Source organism: Mobula birostris, chromosome 25 (genome assembly GCF_030028105.1).
Source record: "Mobula birostris isolate sMobBir1 chromosome 25, sMobBir1.hap1, whole genome shotgun sequence".
Taxonomy (NCBI): Eukaryota; Metazoa; Chordata; class Chondrichthyes; order Myliobatiformes; family Myliobatidae; genus Mobula; species Mobula birostris.
This window is the reverse complement of record NC_092394.1, coordinates 29,090,647-29,112,527: the sequence shown is the minus strand read 5'-3', so window position 1 is coordinate 29,112,527 and position 21,881 is coordinate 29,090,647. Positions and strand designations below refer to the sequence as shown.

Genomic DNA, 21,881 nt, shown 5'->3' with positions numbered 1-21,881 from the left:
GGACCTCAAATTAAGGAGGAATAGTTGTTAATTGTGAAATGATTAAATTTAGGGATAGTAAAGTCAGGCAGATACCAGTCAAAAATTAATTTAAATTGCTGTAGGGCACTTGATCCTTCAGCCTGAGTGACGATTCGATGTGATCATTGTAATTCTTCTTTCCTAACACATCTTCTATACTATGTCATATCCCTTGTTTCCTTAAACATCCTAAAAGTTATTAATTGTTTTGATTGCAAAGACAAACTCTCCAGAGTACTAAACCATGTTGACAAGGAGGCAGACAGGAGTATGACAGATAAGAGTGCTGTTGTAACAACCTTGCACTCAACATCAGTAAGAACAAGAAACTGAATGTGCACTTTAGGAGGGAGAAGTCGAGGAACACACACCAGTGCTCATCGAGGGGTGAGCAGTTTCAAGTTCCCAGGTGTCAACATCTCTGAAGATCAATCCTGGGCCCAACACATTGATGCAATTACACAGAAGACATGTCAGTGGCTATAGTTCATTAGGAGTTTGAGGAGATTTGTTCTGCCATCAAAGACTACTAAATTTCTATAGATGTACTGTTCAGCGCATTCTGACTGGTTGCATCACCACCTGGCATAGAGTGGTCACTGCACAGGATTGGAAAAGATTGCAGAGAGTTGAAATCACAGCCAGCTCCATCATGGGCACCAGCCTCCTCAGCAGAGAGAACATTTTCAAAAGGTGATGCCTCAAAACAGTGGCATCCATTATTAAGGACACCCATTGCCCAGGACATGTTGTCTTCTTATAACTGCCAGAGAGAAGGTACAGGAGCTTGAACAGACACATTTGTTGCTTTAGGAACAGCTTCTTCTCCTCTGCCATCAGATTTCTGAATAGACTATGTACCAATCTAAGAACACTACCTCATTATTTTTGTACTACTTAATATATAAAAAATAAATATTTCTTGTTGCAATTTGTCATTTATTGCAACAAATTTCAGGACATGTGTCAGTGATATTAAACCTCATTCTGAGAATTTGGTTCTTCATCTTTTATGAACCTGACAGTGGGGGGAACCACTGACCTGAAAGAAACCCTTGCCTATCTCTCCAGTAATGAATCTCCAGGCATTATTGCTCTTTGACTCAAGAACTGATCATTAATTAAAATCACTTTTTCCCCATTTATTAACTGTTGCTTCCTGCAAAATTAAAGTTTCTAAATGTAAAATCAGTTACTGAAAATTCAACTATACATTACTCATTTTTCTCCAATATTAGATATATACAGTTGCATACAAATAAAAACATGGTCAAGTGAAAATATGATTGAGGCCGGCTGGTGGCACAATGACATCGGCGCCGGACCCGGGAGCGGAGGTTCCCAGGTTCAAAACTAGTCAGGTCCGCTCCCGAGTAGGTTTTCCATCCGTGCCGGGTTGAGTGTCGAGAATGCAACTCCATCTCGTAAAAATAAAAGGGAAAATACTAAGAAAATGTCTGTGTGAGGAGTGGCGCGCCATACAGTCTCTCTCTCTCTCGCCTTGTAAAAGCCATGAAAAAGACATCATCATGGCCACACGCACAGACACGCAGACACACAGGCACACGCCAAAAAAATGAAAATATGATTGAAAATTAAAGAAAATGACTCCATACCACAATCACTTTTCAAATTATAATTACAAATATACAAACTTAAATGAGTATATATATTTTTTTTAAAACCAACAATTTGACTTTGACAATCACATAGCAATTAACATCTTTACTCATGTTCTCACTATGGAACTGTTACTGTATGATCATTCCCTGGCCAAATTCCCCTTTCTCAAATTGCAGAATGTAAAACTATAGCTGGTACCAAAGGACATACTGCGAGACACTCAAAAGAAATAATAAAGGTATTAAAACCATGGCAAACAAACATTAATGAACTGAGAATAAAGTACACAAAACATGAACTTAAGAATTGATCCGTATATATCAGTGCACAAGTGAAATGAAAACGGATGAACAAAACATCATGTTTCTTGAACACCAACTAAAACTTCAATGTCAGTTCCTCTAAAAGCACAGTAAACTGTAGAATATCAAAAACACCAAATTTTGTGGGATAGGGAACAAAACTACATAACTCTTAATTTCAGAATAAAGAATTCATGGCCTAGCTTTGCACTTGGTTGTCTGTTAGTCAAAAAACAAATAAAATGAAATCCAATGAGAGTAGGATTAAAAATAAAACAAATTACAAATATCTTTACTACAATAAAATTTGAGCTGCTATGGCCTGACAACTTCAGGAAGGGAAATTTGTACGTCAATGGCGGGCAAATGATTGGAGAGGATTTGGAGAAGCAAGGTCAGCCCAAGATCGTGCTGTACTGATCTACGTTCTAAATGCAAAGGGAAATAAGTTGATTTTCTGACCACGGATGTGGTGACGTCATCAGTACCATTTTGTCTTTATATAGCACTTTCAGTTGCCTAGAGTCAGGGCCACACAAGAATTTGAGGTTGGCCTGCTCTTAGATCTAATAGTCAAGTTTATTGTCATTTCGACCATAAGCTGCTGGTACAGTACACAGTAAAAATGAAACAACGTTCCTCCAGGACCCTGGTGTTACATGAAAAAACACAAAACTACACTAGACTATGTGAGACAGCACAAGGCTACACTAGACTACGTAAAACAATATAAAAACTGCACTACACTACAGACCTGCACCAGACTACATAAAGTGCACAAAACAGTGCAGGGCAGTACAATAATTAATAAACAAGACAATAGGTCCTATCCACACGTCCAAATTTAAAACAATAAAAAATGAAATATATGGATTACATTATTTTAAATCTAATTTCCATTGTACTTTCTTTTCTTTGGTGAAGCCATGTATTTCCCAATCTCCCATGGTTCCTTCCCTAACATTCACAATATTGACATTACATCACCTCCACCATTTCTCCTACTAAGCCCACTTAGTCATTGAAGAATACTTAGTGCTCTGATCTAGTTTGCTTCTGTGGTTAACATTGACAATTAAAACAGTAACCCTCAGATTTATTCTTTTGGGTTTGCTAATTTCTAAAGACTTTTACATTCTATAATGCTTACCCCTCTCCCCCCAAAGCACGTCCTTTCCCTTGCCCAGATACTTTGTTTAGCTCTACTAACAGATCTCTAAGCAAAATTTTTTTACGAACTGAAACAGCTCCTTCCAAGACTTTATCTACAGGAAATTTTTCAACATCTCTAATTTGGAACTCCCCTTCACGCTTATGATGAACTCAAACTTTTTATAAAACTATCAAAATGCAAATATCAGAAATGGGCCCTTATGGCTTATGACATCCACGTCAATAGCTATGCCTGTCTATGCTATTCCCAGTTGCCTGTGTTTTTAAATTGTGTTTCCACTGCAGCCATATCCCTGCCTTCCTTCACTCCTCTAAATTTTATTCAGGGACATGTAATGGCCTGAGAATTCATTACGTACAGTACAGAAATGTATGCAAGTTGCTCCAAGCATTAACATTATCTTACATACGTCTGTATCTGTTTCAACTCCATTCAGCAAAGAAAATAGGCACATAAATATCAAGAGCCATCTGTCTAAGACTGACAAAAACTGAAGCTTCTAAAGTCACATAATAAAATTATCAATTATTCAATATTATAATTCATACACTTTATTCAAAAACTATTGGCTTTCATACAACATTGAAATTTCACATTCATTAATATGATATTTTAACACGTTATATTGCAACTTGAAGTAAATTTCATACAAACATCTTGGACATAGTATTTCTTGCCTGTCCAAATAATTATTCACGCACCTGCAGGTACTATTCTTTCAGGCAGGCAGCAGTACAGACAGACCATAATCCAATCCGCACGAGCAAACCTTGCCCAAGATTTATTCCCATACTCAAATAAAAGAGGATTTCAAAACCAGCTCAACAAGTTAGCATATTAAAGAGGACAATATATAGAGTATTCAAATTATATATATTAAACCCTTATCAGTTCTAGAGCAAATTGAAGCATTCCATCATGAGACTCAGAGGTTATGTGGAGTAAATCTACCTGCTCAGAGTACAGCTAAGGTTTAAGAGGATAATCAGACAGGCTGATGATTACACAGCAATTTCTCTAATTGGCATATAATATCAAAATCTCCTCCATCAATGTTAAGGAACAAGGAGGCTGTTAATCAGTCTTATACAACATAACAGAAATAGAAAATTCTGTAAACATTTGGCAGATGAGGCAATAACTTTGAAAAGAATGCTTAATGTTAATCACCTTTTCATCAAAAGTCAAAAATGTCAGGGGCAATAAATTTCAAGTACAGAGCTTAGAGAAGCAAGGTGGGGATTTTTTTTAAAAAGCATGAAGGATGATCTGCCATACAGTGGAAGACTTCTCCAGTGTACTTTTAATAACATTTCCTTTTTATTCCATTTTCTGGCACAGACTATTTACACATATCCTCTAACAAGTTACTTTGACTATATGACAATGTTACTGTTTCATGCCTTAAATTGAGCATCTTTACAAACTAGCTCAAAAATTACAAATACTAGTAACACACATGAAATGCAGGAGGAACTCAGCAGGTCAGGCAGCCCATCAGATTGGAGGCTAAACAGCTGACGTTTTTGGCAGAGACCCTCCTTCGTGACTGGAAAGGAAGGGGAGGATGACAGATTAAAAAAGTGGAGGGAGGGAAAGGATGGTAACTAGGGGATAGATGAAGCCAGGTGGGGCAGAAAGGTAAAAGACTGGAGAGGAAGGAATCTGATAGGAGAGGAGAATGAACCATAGGAGAAAGGGAAGGAGGAGGGAACCCAGGGGGAGGTGACATGCAAGTAAGAAGATGTAAGGGGCTAAAGTGGGGAGTTAAAGGAGAGGGAGAGGGAGGCCATGTACCGACATTCAGAATGGGAATGGGAAATGCTTGGCCACCTGAAGTTCCGCTTTGGCAGATGAAGCAGAGTTGTTTATCGAAGGTTCCCCAATTTATGACAGGTCTCACCAATGCAGGTCACATCAGCAGCACTAGACACAAAAGACAATCCCAGCAGATTCACATATGAAACGTTGCCTCAACTGGAAGGACCATTTGGGGCACTGAATGGAGGGGAGGGAGAAGGTGAATGGGCAGGTTTTGGCTGTTTGCAGGGAGGAAGATTACGTGAAGGGGTGACTGGACAAGAGAATCACAGAAGGAGTGATCCTATGGAAAGTGGAGGGGGAGGAGAAAGGTAAAGATATAGTTTGGTGGTAACATACTGTTGGATAAGGAGAAAGCTGCGGAAAATGATGTGTTGGATGTGGAGGCTCATGGGATGGTAGGTGAGGACAAGAGGAACTCTGTTTCTGTACAAATACTAGGGCCTGCTCATCAATTAAAAAAAAACATATCCTAAAAAGGCTTGATTTTCCCTGCTAAGATAAGCATGTATAGGCAACTAAGACTGAGGGAGTCTCTTGAGGAATAGAGGATATAGGAGATAATTTAAAGAAAGGTAGGAGGGCAAAAAGGAGCTAGGAAATCTTCTTGGCAAGCTAGGTTAAGGAGAATACCTAGACATTCATGAGCAGGAGGGTAGCCAAGGAAACGGGGAAATTTGTGAATGAAGCCAGGTGATGTCCTAAATGAGTATTTCTCACCTACATTTATCAATAAGGACACGGAAACTAGTGAGCACGGGGTGGGGGGGGGGGTTGGGGGTATGTGGATCATTTGCAGTAAGTCAGTATTAACAAGGAAATGGTGTTAGATGTTATGGGATACAGAAAGGTTGCTATTTCCAGGATCTGTCTAAGATCTGTCCCAGATTACTAAGAGAAGCAAGGGAGAAGAGAGCTGTAGTATGAACAGTTTTTTAAAATCCCCTCTCTCCCCCCAAACCCCCCGCCATCTTCATTGACTACAAGTGTGGTGCCAGATGAGTAGAGGATCATTAGTGCTGTTTCTTTATTAAAGAAGGGCTGCAGGAATAAGTTACCTTGTAAGGCTGCAGAGAAAGTACTGGAATAGAATTAAGAAATAGCAAATCATTCAATTAATCAGGGGTGGACAGTAAATATCAACTTTGTGGGAAACAGAGTTCTTTAAGAATAACATAAATCTTATTAAGTCTAAACGTCAGGTCTGAGAATTGTCATACTGCGAAGTCTGTCAAACTCCCCAGTTGCTTGGAGAAGCTCCATGGTATCACATTACTAGTAGCTGTATCTATCTTGTATGTCTTCAGTCACAGATAGTCAAATTCCACGCTGGCCATACCAAGCAGCTATACATAGATCAAATTGGGTGGATAACTTGCTTACGATTTCAAATTACAAAAGGCATAATCACTCATGCATCCATTTCTGCAGGAACAGAATAAGAATCTACATTTAGCCACACACCTATTCAACTTACATAGTAGCATAAGACTCCAGATTAAACAAGTCCACATGAAATAACCAAAAAGAGTGAAAAGAATTTGCAAATAACCATGTTTAGGACAGGAGGCCCTAATGAAGATCGAATGACCGAGGATATATTGATAATTATAGATATTTTAATGTAATTTTTAGATTTTAGACTCGCTAATGTCCTAGGTGTATGAATTTATAACCAATTTCATTATGGATTACAATTACAAAATGCCAATTGCTGGGCAGAGTACAAATCTTTGCAGAATAACTTACCTTGTTCTTTAGTGTTTGGTGTAATATCTGCGTCTCTTAGTTGTGTGCATTGACCAATTAAGCACATCACATTAAATGATGTAACTGCAACTAAAAGTGGATTAATACCAGCTATGCTTCTCCAGTAAAGCAATTCTCACTTATCTAAAGAATTAAATACAACCATAATTGGTGCACAAGTGTAACCGTATTGTCCCTAAGCTGAAGCATAGAAATACAATTCATAGTCTACAAACTGCAATTCAAATCAATGAAATGTTAGTCCAGAAATAGGTTTTTAAAAAAATATTGAGTCTTTTAATTAAGAGCACTGAATGCAAGATTAAGAATAAGTTTGTAAAATTACAAGTTAGACCATGGTTAGAATATAATAATGTAGTTTTATTTGCCAGATTTAAAAGGTTGTTGAACCTGAAGGAAGTACACAAATTAGATTCATCAAGACACAACAAGAAAGCTATACATCTCATAGGGGGATACTATTAATAGTTTCATTCCAACTCTGAAGGTCTTTAATAGTGAATATATCAAATAATTCATTTGATATGAAGTTCAATTGCTCTCTGTGACAAATAAGACAACACAAGTCTTTAAATAGTAAGTATTGATGGAACACAATGTTTTGTTACAGGGAAAGGTGAATCTAAAGATCTTTGTTACAAAGGAAGAGTATTATCACTCATCATATAAAGCGATAAAGTGGCTATTTCTCCATAAATACCTTCAGAAGAGCAGCACAACAATGTATGAATATAAACACATGTCAGAATGTTGTTTATTATGAAGATCAGGAATAAATGGACACTCTCCTGATAAACCATCATTCTTTAAATTTATGAAATTATATCACTTCTCTTTCAAATTTCCAACTTTTGCATTGTTTTGTATTTATTCTACTGCTTTTTTAAAATGGTGCATGCAGGATATTGCAGTGCAAAGTTCAAGGTTCTCAAACAGAAAATATCTGTATTTTAAAAAAATGCCCTTCATTTAAAGTCTTATATTGGTCCATAATAGCCAAGTGAACAGAATTATTTGAGGGAACCCAAGGACAGTACAGATGTTATTTAAATATTTGATTCCTGGCACTTCATATTAATCTGTTCTCACTTTCAAGGCAAAGCATTCAAAATCCTAACCTTTGTGAATCTGCTTTGCTGCCTTCAAAACTCTTAAAACATACACCTTTGGGTAACATCATTCTTCCACTGTCTTGAAGTATGCATTACAGTGCGAGTATAGCCTGTCCTTTTTCTTCCTACAAAAATAGATTTCCTCATGTCTGTGATGAATTTCGTTTGCCACATTTTGTCATATACTGCATATTACCAATCTGTTTGTGGCCATGAGGTCAATATCCATCATCTTCCTTATGCACTTCCAAGCATTAGGTCTGCTACTGTTTTTCTCACGTTTAATTTCAAATTTGAGTCACATCCTCCTGAATCTCCAACATGCAGATTGCTTACTATACAATGTACCAATAGCCACAAGTGTTACATAACAAACATCAACAAATACTAACTTCAAAGTCTTCAAGCACAGAACAGTACAACTCAGGAACATGCCAATGATGTGCCAAATTATTTGAAACAATCTTTTGAATATCTGATGAATTAATTTCCCTATAATTTAATCTCTTTCAACTCAGATTTTCTTTAAAATACAATTTGTAGATGCATCATATGTGAAATTTTGCACAGCTATTGTATGTGTATCAATGCTTCATACTTCTCTTAAGGTTCTAGTATACTTTTAAACATTTCCATGTATTTTAATTTATTTAAATCAAAATCGCTAATGTATGCCCAAAAGCTGGGAGATTTCAAAATATTCCAACAAGATTTCCGTCTTGATTAAATTAGAATCTTAAGGGAAATCAGATGGTCTGCAAAGCTTCCAATATTCTGTGTAGATGAAAAGATTGATTTTGTATAAAACAAAACTTTACCACTATCTTTGAGCAAACCAGATTATTAATTATCCAATGTTACAAAAATATAAATTGAGATGTAAAATCTTCCAAAAAAACAGTTGCTAGCTTATGTTTTACATTCAAATAATGGAATTCAAATAATGTTGAAGAGATCACAAACGGGAAGTGAAAGTATTCAGGAGAAGTAGTGGGCAGTGCATCCACTTCTGATGTAATTGCAAGGGAAAATTTTACTGTTTTTCCCCATCAGTTAAGTTAATCCTTAGACACAGTTACCTTTGTGTCATGGGCAAATAATGACACCCATTTCAATCATCTGCTTGTTGAGGTAAAAAGCAGAGTGAGAAAAAACGCAATAGCAATAGCAAGCATGGATAAATGGATTCTTCACCAAAAAGAGAGGTCTGCCTGCAGAATTTAGTAAGATTTCATCCAGCTACATCTCAAATGCTGGTAGTAAATAGCTAGGTTGTCAACAAATTTAATATCACAGATTCCTTAGAGAAAAAATACTTACAATGTGTGACTCCAGCCAGAGTTTGATAAAAGGTAGGGGTATCGCTATCATCAGTAAGAGTGATACATACTCCCCCCGACAGCAGCCAGCGAGCAAATGTAAATGCATCCTTATTCTGAAGGAGCCAGTTCTTGAATTTCTCATAATTTACCTTTTCTCCCTGAAATAAAACCAAAATATCAAATTGGAATTGTTTTCACACCAAGATCAACATATTCATACATAGAACTGAAATTCAGAACTTAATCATAATTAAAATTAGCACAAGTAACCCGAGCTATCACAGGTGTCTTTTTAATGGGTCTGTGTTGAGTTTGTGAATATAGATAGCATCAATTCAATAGCAAAATAGTGGATCATCTGTATTTCAGTTTCAGAGACTGTGAAATATACGATGTCTCAACATTAAGCAAATATCAAATGTTTGAAGTTTTAAAGATGTTTCTAAATGTTATTTTATATATTTGACATAATTTATGATCTCCACATTTGAGAGAGTACCTTCAGCAGCATGGAGAGAAAAATTTAGAAAAATAGAGTGGATACTGGTTAATTGGGACACATCTGGACCAGAACATTTTGGCCCAATTAAGCCACTGGTCCAATTATCGAACTTTCATGGAAATAGTTTCAAAGGTATGGTATACGATATTTAATAAATAAATACACACACACTTAAAGGGTATGTGTCTATATACATACATGTAAACAAAAAAAAAAACAAACTGAGTAACAAATTATGTATTTAAATGAAATAGAGAACGAATCAGAACACTACTAATACTACCACAGTACTATAAAACTGTCTAAGTTCCTAAGCTATTGATGGAGGAATTCATGTGTGTGGCATTCTTTTGACTGTAAATGAACAAAATCAGCAGACACCCTGAGCAGATCATGGACTGCCTTCATATAATGCTGTCGACAACTGCATCTCCAAAATCTTCATTTTCATTGTAACATTTAAGATGATTGTCGATACCTTCAAATTCTTTATAGTTTCTTAACTTGAAGTAGTGAAATGGTTACAAGCCATAGTTACTGCTTGAAATTGCCGTGAGCAGAGCTCTGAATGATCTTACTGTTTACTTTTTGTCAACAATCAGTGACAAAAATAGCTGTTTTTTTTTGTTTTTTTAAAATATAAACACACACAACTGATGCTATTTAAAAACTATTCACTCAAAGTACGATGTTGTGTCTAACGACCACACATGTACACGCAACTGACACTAATTATAAATGCTCTGCAGTGGTTAAGTGCCATAGTGTCCCAAGTAAATTAAGAGAATCCCAGCTATTTTCACCATTAGTTTTTATTCTTTATGAGTTGTCCCAAATAAGCAACTACACTAATGGTCCAATTAACTGAAATCCACTGTATTTAAAAATATGTGGGTTGTATGCTGACAGGAGATCCAGTGTTATTAAAGCAGTCATTGTCTAGGAAATCATTAGGTAATCAGAAAAGGTGCTGATCATCACAAAAGATACTTTAAGAAGAATGACCTCAACAATAAAGTTAGGTAGTACATTAAAAAGTATAAAATAAAATCTGAAAGCAAGCAACTTGGAAATCAATAACCTTATTTTCCTCCTAAACACGAGGAATTCTGCAGATGCTGGAAATTCAAGCAACACACATCAAAGTTGCTGGTGAACACAGCAGGCCAGGCAGCATCTCTAGGAAGAGGTACAGTTGACGTTTCCGGCCGAGACTCTTTGATGTGTGAACCTTATTTTCCTAATCTGTTGGAAGCAATTAATGAACACCTTCCAAGAGGAACTTACCCCTAATGAGAAGTAGCCTCCAGCCTGATTGTATGAACATCGATTTCTAGAGCTTCCATTAATGCACCCCCCCCCCCCCACTTCACCATTCCCATTTCTCTCTCTCACCTTATCACCTCCCTCTGGTGCTCCTCCCCCCTTTTCTTTTCTCCATGGCCTTCTGTCCTCTCCTATCAGATTCCCGCTTCTCCAGCCCTGTCTCTCTTCCACCAATCAACTTCCCAGCACTTTTCTTCACCCCTCCCCCACTTCCTGGTTTCACCTATCACCTTGTGGTTCTTTCTCCCCTTTCCCCACTTTCTTCCTCTGTCTCCATCTTTCTTCTCCCAGTCCTGAAGGAGGATCTTGGCACTGATTGCACTGTTTTCCATCAATGCTGCCTGGCCTACTGCACTCCTCCAACATTTTGTGTGTGTTGCTTGGATTTCCAACATCTGCAGATGTTGTCTTATTTGTGAAGTAGATTTGCTTTTGGATTTGTAAGTACAACCTGATATACCTTCAGCAGGCAGAGAAACTGCACACACTTGGTCTCCATTACCAAGTCCACAAAGAGTCCAAAAAGTGCAGACAGAAAATTGTTGCCAAAGCTCAAATCACCAAGTTTGGGAATCATTTTACCCATGGACTTAAGATGAGTGGTGTGATGAAAAACTCATTATATTTTGAAACACTTGGGGAAAACTACAATCAACATACAGGACCTTTTAAATGTATTCAGCCCCAAACCCTTTGTTCACATAAGTGAATACTACAACCAGGGATTTTGCTCAATGTAACTGAGAACTTTTATTTGTTAATCACATGCTCTGTTGCCCCCACCCCCACACAGTATAGCCAAAAAAAAACAGGGAAAATTGTAAAGCATGAATAACTAAAAATTCAAAAATTGAAATGTCAGCAGTTCAAAAGTATTCACTCTTTGCTCAGTACTTAGTTGAACAATCTCTCGCAGCTATTACAGCCGGTATTTTGTTTTAGGATAAGTCTCCTTTACCTTTGCACAGCGTGATGGAGCAAGATTTGACCATTCCTCCTTGCACAATTGCTCAAACTGTGCCAGGTTAGTTGGGGAGTGGTAGTGGATAGCAGTCTTGAGGTCTTGCCGATGATTAATATGGTTAAGGTCAGGATTCTGACTGGGCCACTCAAGAAGTGTTCCTTTGTTTTCATCCTGATTTGGTTTGTTGAGAACCTACTACACTGTTGGACCTTACAGAGGGAGGGGGTATTTGTTTTCATAAATTCATAGAAAACTAGTGATCCTTCAATTTTCTGCAACAAGTTGGGTGAGTTGGCAAGGTATACACATCATTGCACCTTAGGAAAGTTAGCTTAGTAATCACAAAAGGGGATGAATACTTTTTCATCTTCACAATTTTAGTTTAAAAATTTCAGTAAATTCTTGATTAGGTTTTGATTTTTTCATTTTAACTTGGCATGATGCACAATACTTTGTAGATTAGCCAAAAAAAAACTTACTTTTTTATATTTTAAATTTAGAAAATGAGTCAGTAAAATGTGAGGTGGGGGCTGAATACTTTTTCAAGGCACTGTACAGAAGTGATTGTATGAAAGCAGACCATTATCTGCACTAGGTGCAGGAGCATAAAATTACACTACACACTAGGTGCACTGTACATAAAATTAATTAAATTTCAGGGAATGTTTTAGATCACTAACCACAGCTTTCTGTGCCACTTATAAATTTCACAGTAATTTGAAGTGAGAACAGTTCACAAATAGCCTAAGCTCATTATAATTCAATTAATTTCTGTGATTCCAATAGCTTAAAAACTTAAGAGCTGTCAGCAGGTTCACAATGTGATGTTAAATAATCCAGATGTGTAACTCAAAACTTGCTGTTACGTTTCAAGATGTAATGGTACAATAAAAAATACCTTTGTTACAACAATAAAAACAGGGTAACCGAAAAATCATGTTGTTAGCTGCGCTCCGATTCCTTTACACAGAATATTTTAATAATAATTCCTTTAATGTCAGGATTCTGATTTTCTGAGCCTTCTTTTTAAGTCAAGACAAACAGCACAATAATTACATTAAATAAATATTAATTTCACTTTACATCCATCCTGTCCATTAATAGCAATTAATTTTCAGCTCTACTTAAATATCTCAGCCTTAACTGGAAATAATATATAGTTCTGTAAAAAAGAAAGAACTTGTGTACAGGTTTAATAACAAAATTTCTAATTTTTCAATGCATAGCCAGCAAACTTTAATTTTACCAGATAGTGGGTTCCAGTTAATTGGGGCACATTGAGACTAGCCTAATTAAGCCGCTGCCCCAATTAGCCGGTTTCATGGAAGTAGTTAAAAACGTATAATGAGTAACTAATTATGTATATAAATGAAAATCAGAACAAATTAGAACTCTATCAATACCACCACAGATCTATTAAATTGTGTTTTAGTTTTTAAATAGTTAACGACAGAGGAATTAATCCAGTGTACACTGCTGTGTTCTTTTGACTGACTGTAAATGAATAAAGTTAGCTCATGCACCTAAGTGCAGATAATAGTCTGCTTTCATACAATCCTTTCAATGACTGAATCCACCAATTCTTCATTTTTATTGTAATATTCAAGATGACTGTTGATACTTTCAAATTTTTCATAGTTCCTAACTTGAAGTAGTGAAATAATTTCATTTTTAGTCCTGGCCATTTCTCACAAGTATCAGTGACAAAAATCACTGCTTTTTCAACACAATCACACACAACTAATGCTATTTAAAAACTGTTCACTCTAAGTACAGTGTAGTGTCTAACTCTAGTTTAAAACTTCAAGTCTCCTGCTCCAGTTAAGCAGCATTATGTTCCAAATGAACAAAAGGAATCCCGACCATTAGTTTTTGTTCTTTAAGAGTCGTTTCAAATAAACTGCTGCCCTGATTAACCGATTGCCTTATTAACTGGAATCCACTGTATATGCTTACTACAATGTATTTGAAAAGTGCCTGCCTAGACTTACATCATGAATTCTACAACTATAAAATTACGAACATCAAAATAAGCTGGCTTTCTACTCCGGTTCTGGTGACAAGTGTACCGGGATACCCATTTCAACAATGTAATATGGTTTCCTAGCTTTCAAGTAATTTTATGTAAATTTAAGAATACATGCATCAGCATCAAAGGGATTGTGGCTCCAAAGTAAATTACTTTGTTAATTATCTTGGAAGATTTTTCACTTAATAATGAATAACAATGAAAATGAAAGACAGACATGGCTACGTCCACACTACGCTGGATAATTTTGAAAACGAAGTTTTTTCTCTTCGTTTTGACCCTCCGTCCACACTGAACTGGCGTTTTCATCCCCCTAAAACAGAGATTTTCGAAAACACTCTCCGGAGTGTGTAAATTTGAAAACCATTGTTTCGCGTTGTAGTGTGTACGGGGTAAACGGAGAGATTTTAAAACGTTGTCATGACAACACCAAAACATCAATGCTTTTTCTGCTTCTACTTGGTGCTGCACAAGCACTGCCGGACGGCTGTTCTTGGTTCTTGATCCTCCAAAATATTTCGCATGGAATTTAAACTGGAGGTGGCTTTCAAGCTGGTCCCCTCGGTTTCTCTGTTTGCATCCTCTGTTCTTCTGCCCGTACCCTCCGGTCTCCCAGTCTGCGGTGGTCGTACCCTCAATCTCCTGTACCCCGGGGTCTCCAGGCCGGCACTGTCACTGACTGACCACCACCGTTATAACGCGCAGTCGGTGTGAGAGTTAAATTGTAAAGTGAGCTTTTTTGACTAGATCTCCTAAATTGATTTGATTGAGTCTATCTTTAAAAATATTAATGTCAGAAATACTGTGCAGGTCTGGCGGCAGAAGATTCCACTCACTTGTTGATCTTGGGTAGAGGACGGCTTCATGCGTGTGTTGTTTACTTTATTGTCTACATTAATACTTTGTTTGGAATTAAGCATCCCTCCTGCTTTGCTGACTTTGTCGTCGTTTGTAACTCACAGAAACAACTCGACCTCATTGTCTGTCTAAACAGAGAAGTCCGGTCTGATTTTTCCAGCGGAGGTTGCTTTGTATTCCTCGAAGTCATTGTTGAAAACTTTCTTTCTCTGTTGTTGTTGGTACTCTAGTTTTGTTCTATGGAAATAGCACAATGCCACCACGGAAACGTAAATATTATACCGTTTCCTCTTCGCTTGTTTTCTGTAGTTGTGTCTGTGTAGGCCCAGTAGTAGATTCGCCCAAATATCCATTTTGGCGTGGACAGAGATATCTTGAAAAATGCATGGTGTGGACACCTGTCATTTTTACTCAAAACCGGCATTTTCAAAATTATCCGGCGTAGTGTGGATGTAGCCTCAGATCTCTAGATAAGTTAGGGATCTGTGTTTTACTGAAAAGGACACTACGCTGCAGAAGTGGATGTAATCAATCCTGGTGAACGCAAGGTTGAAGATAAATTTTATCTTCATTAAAAGTACATCTAATAATTTTATTATCAGCCCATCTATATTCCTTTGAACACCAGATTGTTAACTGATTCATCAGAAACTGGAGTAGGAGATGAATGTAGGCTTACCCTCTGACTCACTGAATGAAAAAAAAACTAGTATTTAGGTCAAGTATATCTGGAGGTAGTAGGAATTCAAGGAAACACATTTTGAAGTCATTCATGTGAGGTTAGAAGCTGCTCATAATCAAATATAGTCTTTCATCTTCAAATGAGTGGATTTCAACAAGTTCTGCTAACTATGAATGGATTGTCAAAACATTCTGCAATTAATTCAAGTTGTCACATAGTGCTTTGCCTTGTGAAGTGAAGGTGACCATTCTTGCTCAGTGAGTGCAAGGGTAAGGGTTGATAATTTTAAGATCAAAAGAAACTATAGAAGCATTTACAGTCCTTGGTAATGCTGAGATTTAATTTCTTTATATTCATACTGATGACAACTGGAAATTTTCATTCAGGAATCAGATTGATTTCTATTATTGTTTCTTCTCTGACAACAGAGGAAACAAAATCTCCCAAACCCTCCTGAGGGAAATCCCAATACATAGAAAAGAAAGCAGCCAAAAATAAAAAATAAATTGCAAAAAAACATTACTTCACTTTCACTTTCCTCTTTTCCAATTTCACTTGTAAAAGCATATTACGTAACATAGTATGACATTCTGAAATTTCCCAATTTCTTTATAAACTGTTGTATTCAAGTTTCTTAGTTCTTTGGAGTACTTTAGAACAACCTTTAAATCTTTGGAAAAAAATAATTCCTACTGCAGTCATTATAGTTATTAAATATTTGAGATGGAAGACTTTACCCTTAATCATTTACAAATGGTCTGCGTATTCTGCTACCTAAAACATGCAGACCAGGTATCAACTCACTCGTCTGTTTCAAGCTATAGTTTTACCATTAAAAGATTGGCAATCAATTCATTTGATAATGATGCTGGTATTAATCACCAGTTTCAATAACTACCAAACTTACTTGGACCCAATTTTATTTAAGTTCTTAAATAACAAATGGCATATTTTGCAAATATGACTTCAGTCATATTAAATTAATGATTAGCTCTGATAAACCTTCGTCTAGGTACTTTCGTTGCCTCTGATATCCTAAAGATGTGCTGGTAAATTACCTGGCTATTGTAGATTTCCCCTTGGTTTAGGTGAATGACAAAATAATCAAAAGGAAAAATTGGTGTACACGTGGAAGAGAAGTTGTTGCAGGCGAATAAGATGAGGATGAATGAGACAGTGACTGATGGAATTGAACTGCTGCAAGTTGACATGAACTCCATGGGCCAGATGGCCTTTATGTCATATTAAGTACATCTAATTTGTCAAAATTTAAATTGTTATAAAATATTAAACCAATTTTTGCATTATAAACTTAAGTTTTCATAGTTCCATATTAACTAAACCACATTACTCATCAATATGATGTCTATTTGCTGGTTTCTTTCAGTAATGTGATAGTTTCTTCTGGTAACATAATTGTAAAGAAAATCAATGTGCAATCATAATCCCAGGTACTTTACATACAATATTCTGTCTGGCTTGCAGAAGTTCCCACAAAAATTGGGACTGTGTTTGGCAAAAATTTTGAAATAAAGCTCCGGTCTAAAATAAACCTCAAACTGGGGAAAATTAGTAAGAATTTTTTATGGTATAAAACTATTAAACAATATTACATACATCACTGAACAATCCAGTTAAAAATATCGCGGTAGCATAATTTCAAAACCATACGCTTGCGCTACAATTTCAATGTAACCAAAATGCCTCGGGAAGCCTCACACCAACAGAATCAATTAAGAAACTTATGAATCCTACTTTAATCAAATGTTTAAAGCTACAATACAAATTTCTGTCAAAAAAAAATTCATGTTAATTCATGTTAATGACGTAAAACTATTACTTACCAACTGTGCCACCATTCTTTAAATAATCCTTTTTTTACTTATTCAAAAAGAGACTATTTTTATAATATCCAACACACAGTCTTATCACCCATCAGGGCACATACATATTACAAATTTACTTTACACAACAGAGGCACAATCAATTATAAATTGCATTCTTTAATATGTGCACTGTCAAGGAATTTCTCCCTCTAAATCTGTCTGCAGTGATTAAATACACATGTGTGCGCAAGTTGTTGGGGGAAACCCCAATAGGAATCACACAAATAACTATGAAAGAGGAACCTAAAACATCCAATGAATGCGATTACAGCTGGCAATACTCAAAATTCCTATTACGTAATCAGTTATTTTGCAAATCTTTGCTCCTCCCCAAGTGTGATCTTAAAGGCAAAAGAGTGGTCAGAAGTATTGAGTGGAAAGTTTTTTTTATTCAAACTGACTGACATCATCACATACCCTGGCTAATATTAGTTTGCACAAGTAAGAACTACCTTGACATATAGTAAAACTTTAAATACCTTTTTTTGACAAAGCATATTTCAATTTAAAGCCAATGAAAAATGTTGAGAGAGCAAAAAAAATTGTATTTTATAAAGCACCCCTAATGTAGCAAAACATGACAAGGCGCGTTCATAAAAGAGTTCTCAATCAAAATATGGTATTGGGTACATTTTATATTTGGGTGGATGATCAAGAAATTTAAAGAAAGGCTATTTTCTTGAAGAACAAAAATGCCACAGAGATGGGTAAATTTCAGGAGAGTTGGCCAGTTGAGGGGACAGTTGCCAAAAATAAAAGTTGAACTCAGATCAGACCTTTAGAACTGTAGGGAAATTAGCATTAAAAGTAACTTATTTCTTCACTTGCTCTATAAACAAAAATTAGTAATTCCTGAAGGCCTCCAGAATTAGATCTTTTTTTAAAACCTTATTGTACCTCAATGAAGTGTGCAATGATCTGATCTGTATAAACAGCAAGCAAGCCAAATTTCTCACTGTATCTTGGTACATGTGACAATAATAACCCAAAATCAATAGTCTTAACTGAAAAATGTCATAAAATGATCCATTTGAGTTTATTTTTGACAACAATGGTATAGTATTAATTTAAAATTTAAGCACTATTTACTACTAAACACAAGAGATTCACTTCTTCACTTCCCTTGGGCGAACTAGAAAGATCTTAATGTCAGATTACCTCCATAAAAGTGCTGCTACTCCTTCTATTCATAGAAGTTCTGAAAATAAGCATTTATTGCAGGTAAGGAAATGTAAGCAGTTGTGAAGATACAATTTATTGGTTTATATTAAAACCAGATGATTGGAGAATACCTTGAACATTGTTCCTTCAGCTTTACAAGAACAGATGGAAAAGTCAAACTGAGATATGGGCAAATCATTTGTGAAAACAATTAAGGTCATTATTTACAAGGTTCATTGTGCAAGCAGAAACAAAGACCAAAAAAAGTAGGTGCAAGATACAGGTAAAATCACACACTGACAACTACTCTGTCAGATTTTATGTTTTTCACCTCTTGCTTACCCAAATTAATTGCTCACCCATTTGCTGTTCGTTTCCATGCTTCATATTCCTCCAATTCTCCTGCCCATTCTTCCTTGAATGTAAGTCAGTTCATCTATTTCAAATCCTCCATATTAATTACTTGCAATTCTTTCTCCTTCAGTGCACGTCCTACTGCCCCCATCTTCTTTCTTAAAAGCAGCTCATTGCTCACATTTTTTTTTCATAAAAGGGTCACAGGTGAAATATTAATTTGCAACTCCTTTGTTTTGTTTCTAATTTGAATTATTGGATTAATTCATATGCAAAGCTTTAAAATGCCTACCTCCATAAAGCACTTTTTGACTCCAAGCTGAACCTCTCCATCACAAGCTCGTAACATTGTTTCCATCTCCTCTCGTACAACATAGCTCCCAGATTCATTAGCAAAGAGGTTAAAAATATCTGTAACACAAATATACAAATTAAAGTGCAGTTGATAAAACATTATCATTTTTGATGGAAGTGGTGGTTTCTTTAAATTATGTCATCATTTTCTCCCCCATCTACTTCAGCACCTTAAATTCAGACAGTAAAAATAATAGATCAGAGGTAGAATGCAACAATCTCAGTGGATGCTTATTTTGCAAGCTGTTAAGTTTTGCTGAAGTTTCCTTGTACTTCCCTAAATATGTATTATAATACCATATCATAGCTATGTAATTTTAAAAGATTATTTTGTTTCGTGTTAGTATTAGCAACAAAGTGACACTTTTATAATAAACAGGCTTTATCTCTGTTATTGCAGAATCTTAAGAAAAGAAAACCGCAGGCACATTACAATTCTTATCAGCAAGTCTAAAAACTGCCTTGGGCTCTGTCATATAAAATGAGACATTCATAGTCAGCTTTTGGTTCTTCACCTGGCGAAGACTCATTAAGGCTCCAAATAAAAGTGAGATATACAGTATGCTAACTATTTAGTATTCCAAAACAAAAGCTTATTAGAAAAAGAAAATCAATATAAATGACAGGCATTCACTCAAAGAATTAGATTACATGGGATAAAAGTGAAATTTTACCTCTTACTAAAGGAGACTATAGTCAATGTCGATTAGTAACCCAATTTAGATGGCCGGTAAATGGTATAAAGTATTTAGGTATAAGACTTGATAATGATGTAAAGAATTTATATAAATTTAATTATTTACCACTATTGAAAAAAATTCAAGAGGATCTTGACAAATGGATGATATTACCAATAACATTAGTAGGTAGAGTCAATGTTATAAAAATGAATATATTTCCTAGATTACAATATTTGTTTCAAACATTACCAATACAATTGCCACAGAAATTTTTTCAAGAGTTAAATAAATGTGTGAGAAAATTTCTTTGGAAAGGTAAAATGTCAAGGATATCATTGGAAAAATTGACATGTAAATTTGGGTTAGGAGGGTTACAACTTCCAAACTTTAAAAACTATTATAAAGCAAATCAACTTAGATTTATTGCATCTTTCTTCGATGATCAAAAACCAGCATGGATTAAAATAGAACTAGACAAGATAGGAGAAAATAGACCTGAAGATTTTATATATAAATGGGAATCTAAATTGATACGGGAAAAGAAAGAATCTCCTATATTAACGCATTTGATTGATCTATGAAATAAGATAAATGTTGATAATGAAACACAGAAGTCTCTATTAGCAAGGAGGCCTTTGTTCCAAAACAGGCTTATTCCTTTTACAATGGACAATCGACTTTTATATAATTGGTACCAAAAAGGGATTAAATTTATAGGAGATTGTTTTGAACGAGGTATATTGATGTCATTTGAACAATTAAAGGATAAATATAAAATATCTAATAATACTTCCTTTTGTTACTTTCAATTAAGGGCTTACTTAAAAGGTAAGCTGGGTCAAACAATGTTTTTGCCAAAACTTAATGAAATTGAAATTTTAATACAAAAAGGGAAAATTAAAAAATTTATTTCTTGTATGTATAATTTGATTCAAGAACAGACAATTAAACAAGGAACCCATAAGTCAAAGCAAAAATGGGAAACAGATCTGAATATTAATATTGATGAAACAAATTGGTCAAGACTTTGTCTTGACAGTATAACAAATACAATAAATGTTCGACTTAGATTAGTACAATATAATTTTTTACACCAATTATATATTACACCGCAAAAAATAAATAGATTAAATTCAAATCGATCTGATAAATGTTTTCGGTGTAATCAAGAAATTGGTACTTTTTTACATTCTACTTGGTCTTGTTTTAAAATTCAACCCTTTTGGATAAATTTAAGAATTTTATTGGAACAAATTACTGGAACTCAACTTCCACATAACCCTGTATTATTTCTATTAGGTGATATTGAAGGGATAAAACCGAAACTTAAATTGAATAAATATCAGAAAGAATTTATAAAAATTGCATTGGCAGTAGCTAAGAAGACTATAGCAGTTACTTGGAAATCTGATTCGTATTTAAGTATGGATCGTTGGAATAATGAAATGGCTAGTTCTATTCCACTCGAAAAAATTACTTATAATTTAAGAGACAAATATGTAACATTTTTGAATATTTGGCGCCCTTATTTACAAAAGATAGGATGGCATATTTAAGTGCTCCGAAAAAGACTTTGGTCACTTGGGAAAAGTAACGAATAATTATACCAAATTTATTTTGAATCCCATGGAGCATGTGGAAACCTTCCAATACCCAGGCGGCTCTTTTCTTTCTTTCTTTCTTTTTTCTTTTTCTTTTTAGGTAGGACTTTATATGGGGGGGGGAGGGTTAAGGGGAGGGGGGAGGGAGGGTTAAGGGGAGGGGGGAGGGTAGATTCTTTTTTTCATGTATTCCTTTTGAAAATTCAATAAAAATTATATTACAAAAAAAAGAATTAGATTACATAACTTCCTCACCTATACTATCTCTGCATGAAAACAAAGATCGAAATATTGGTTCACAATTTAAAGGGATAATATTAATGACATTTCTGGAACATC

General features: G+C 35.5%; 1 protein-coding gene across 2 annotated transcripts in view; it reads right to left on the bottom strand.

The window, feature by feature from the left end:
• The window catches only part of usp32 (ubiquitin specific peptidase 32), a 152,399-nt gene that overhangs the window by 59,894 nt on the left and 70,624 nt on the right, over window positions 1–21,881 (bottom strand). For both annotated transcript variants that reach the window (XM_072242831.1, XM_072242832.1), the window contains exons 4-5: window positions 19,200–19,318; window positions 9,144–9,303 (exon numbers count right to left, since the gene is read on the bottom strand). In XM_072242831.1, coding sequence (XP_072098932.1) covers window positions 9,144–9,303; window positions 19,200–19,318 — 279 coding nt within the window. The remainder of the gene's footprint in view (window positions 1–9,143; window positions 9,304–19,199; window positions 19,319–21,881) is intronic.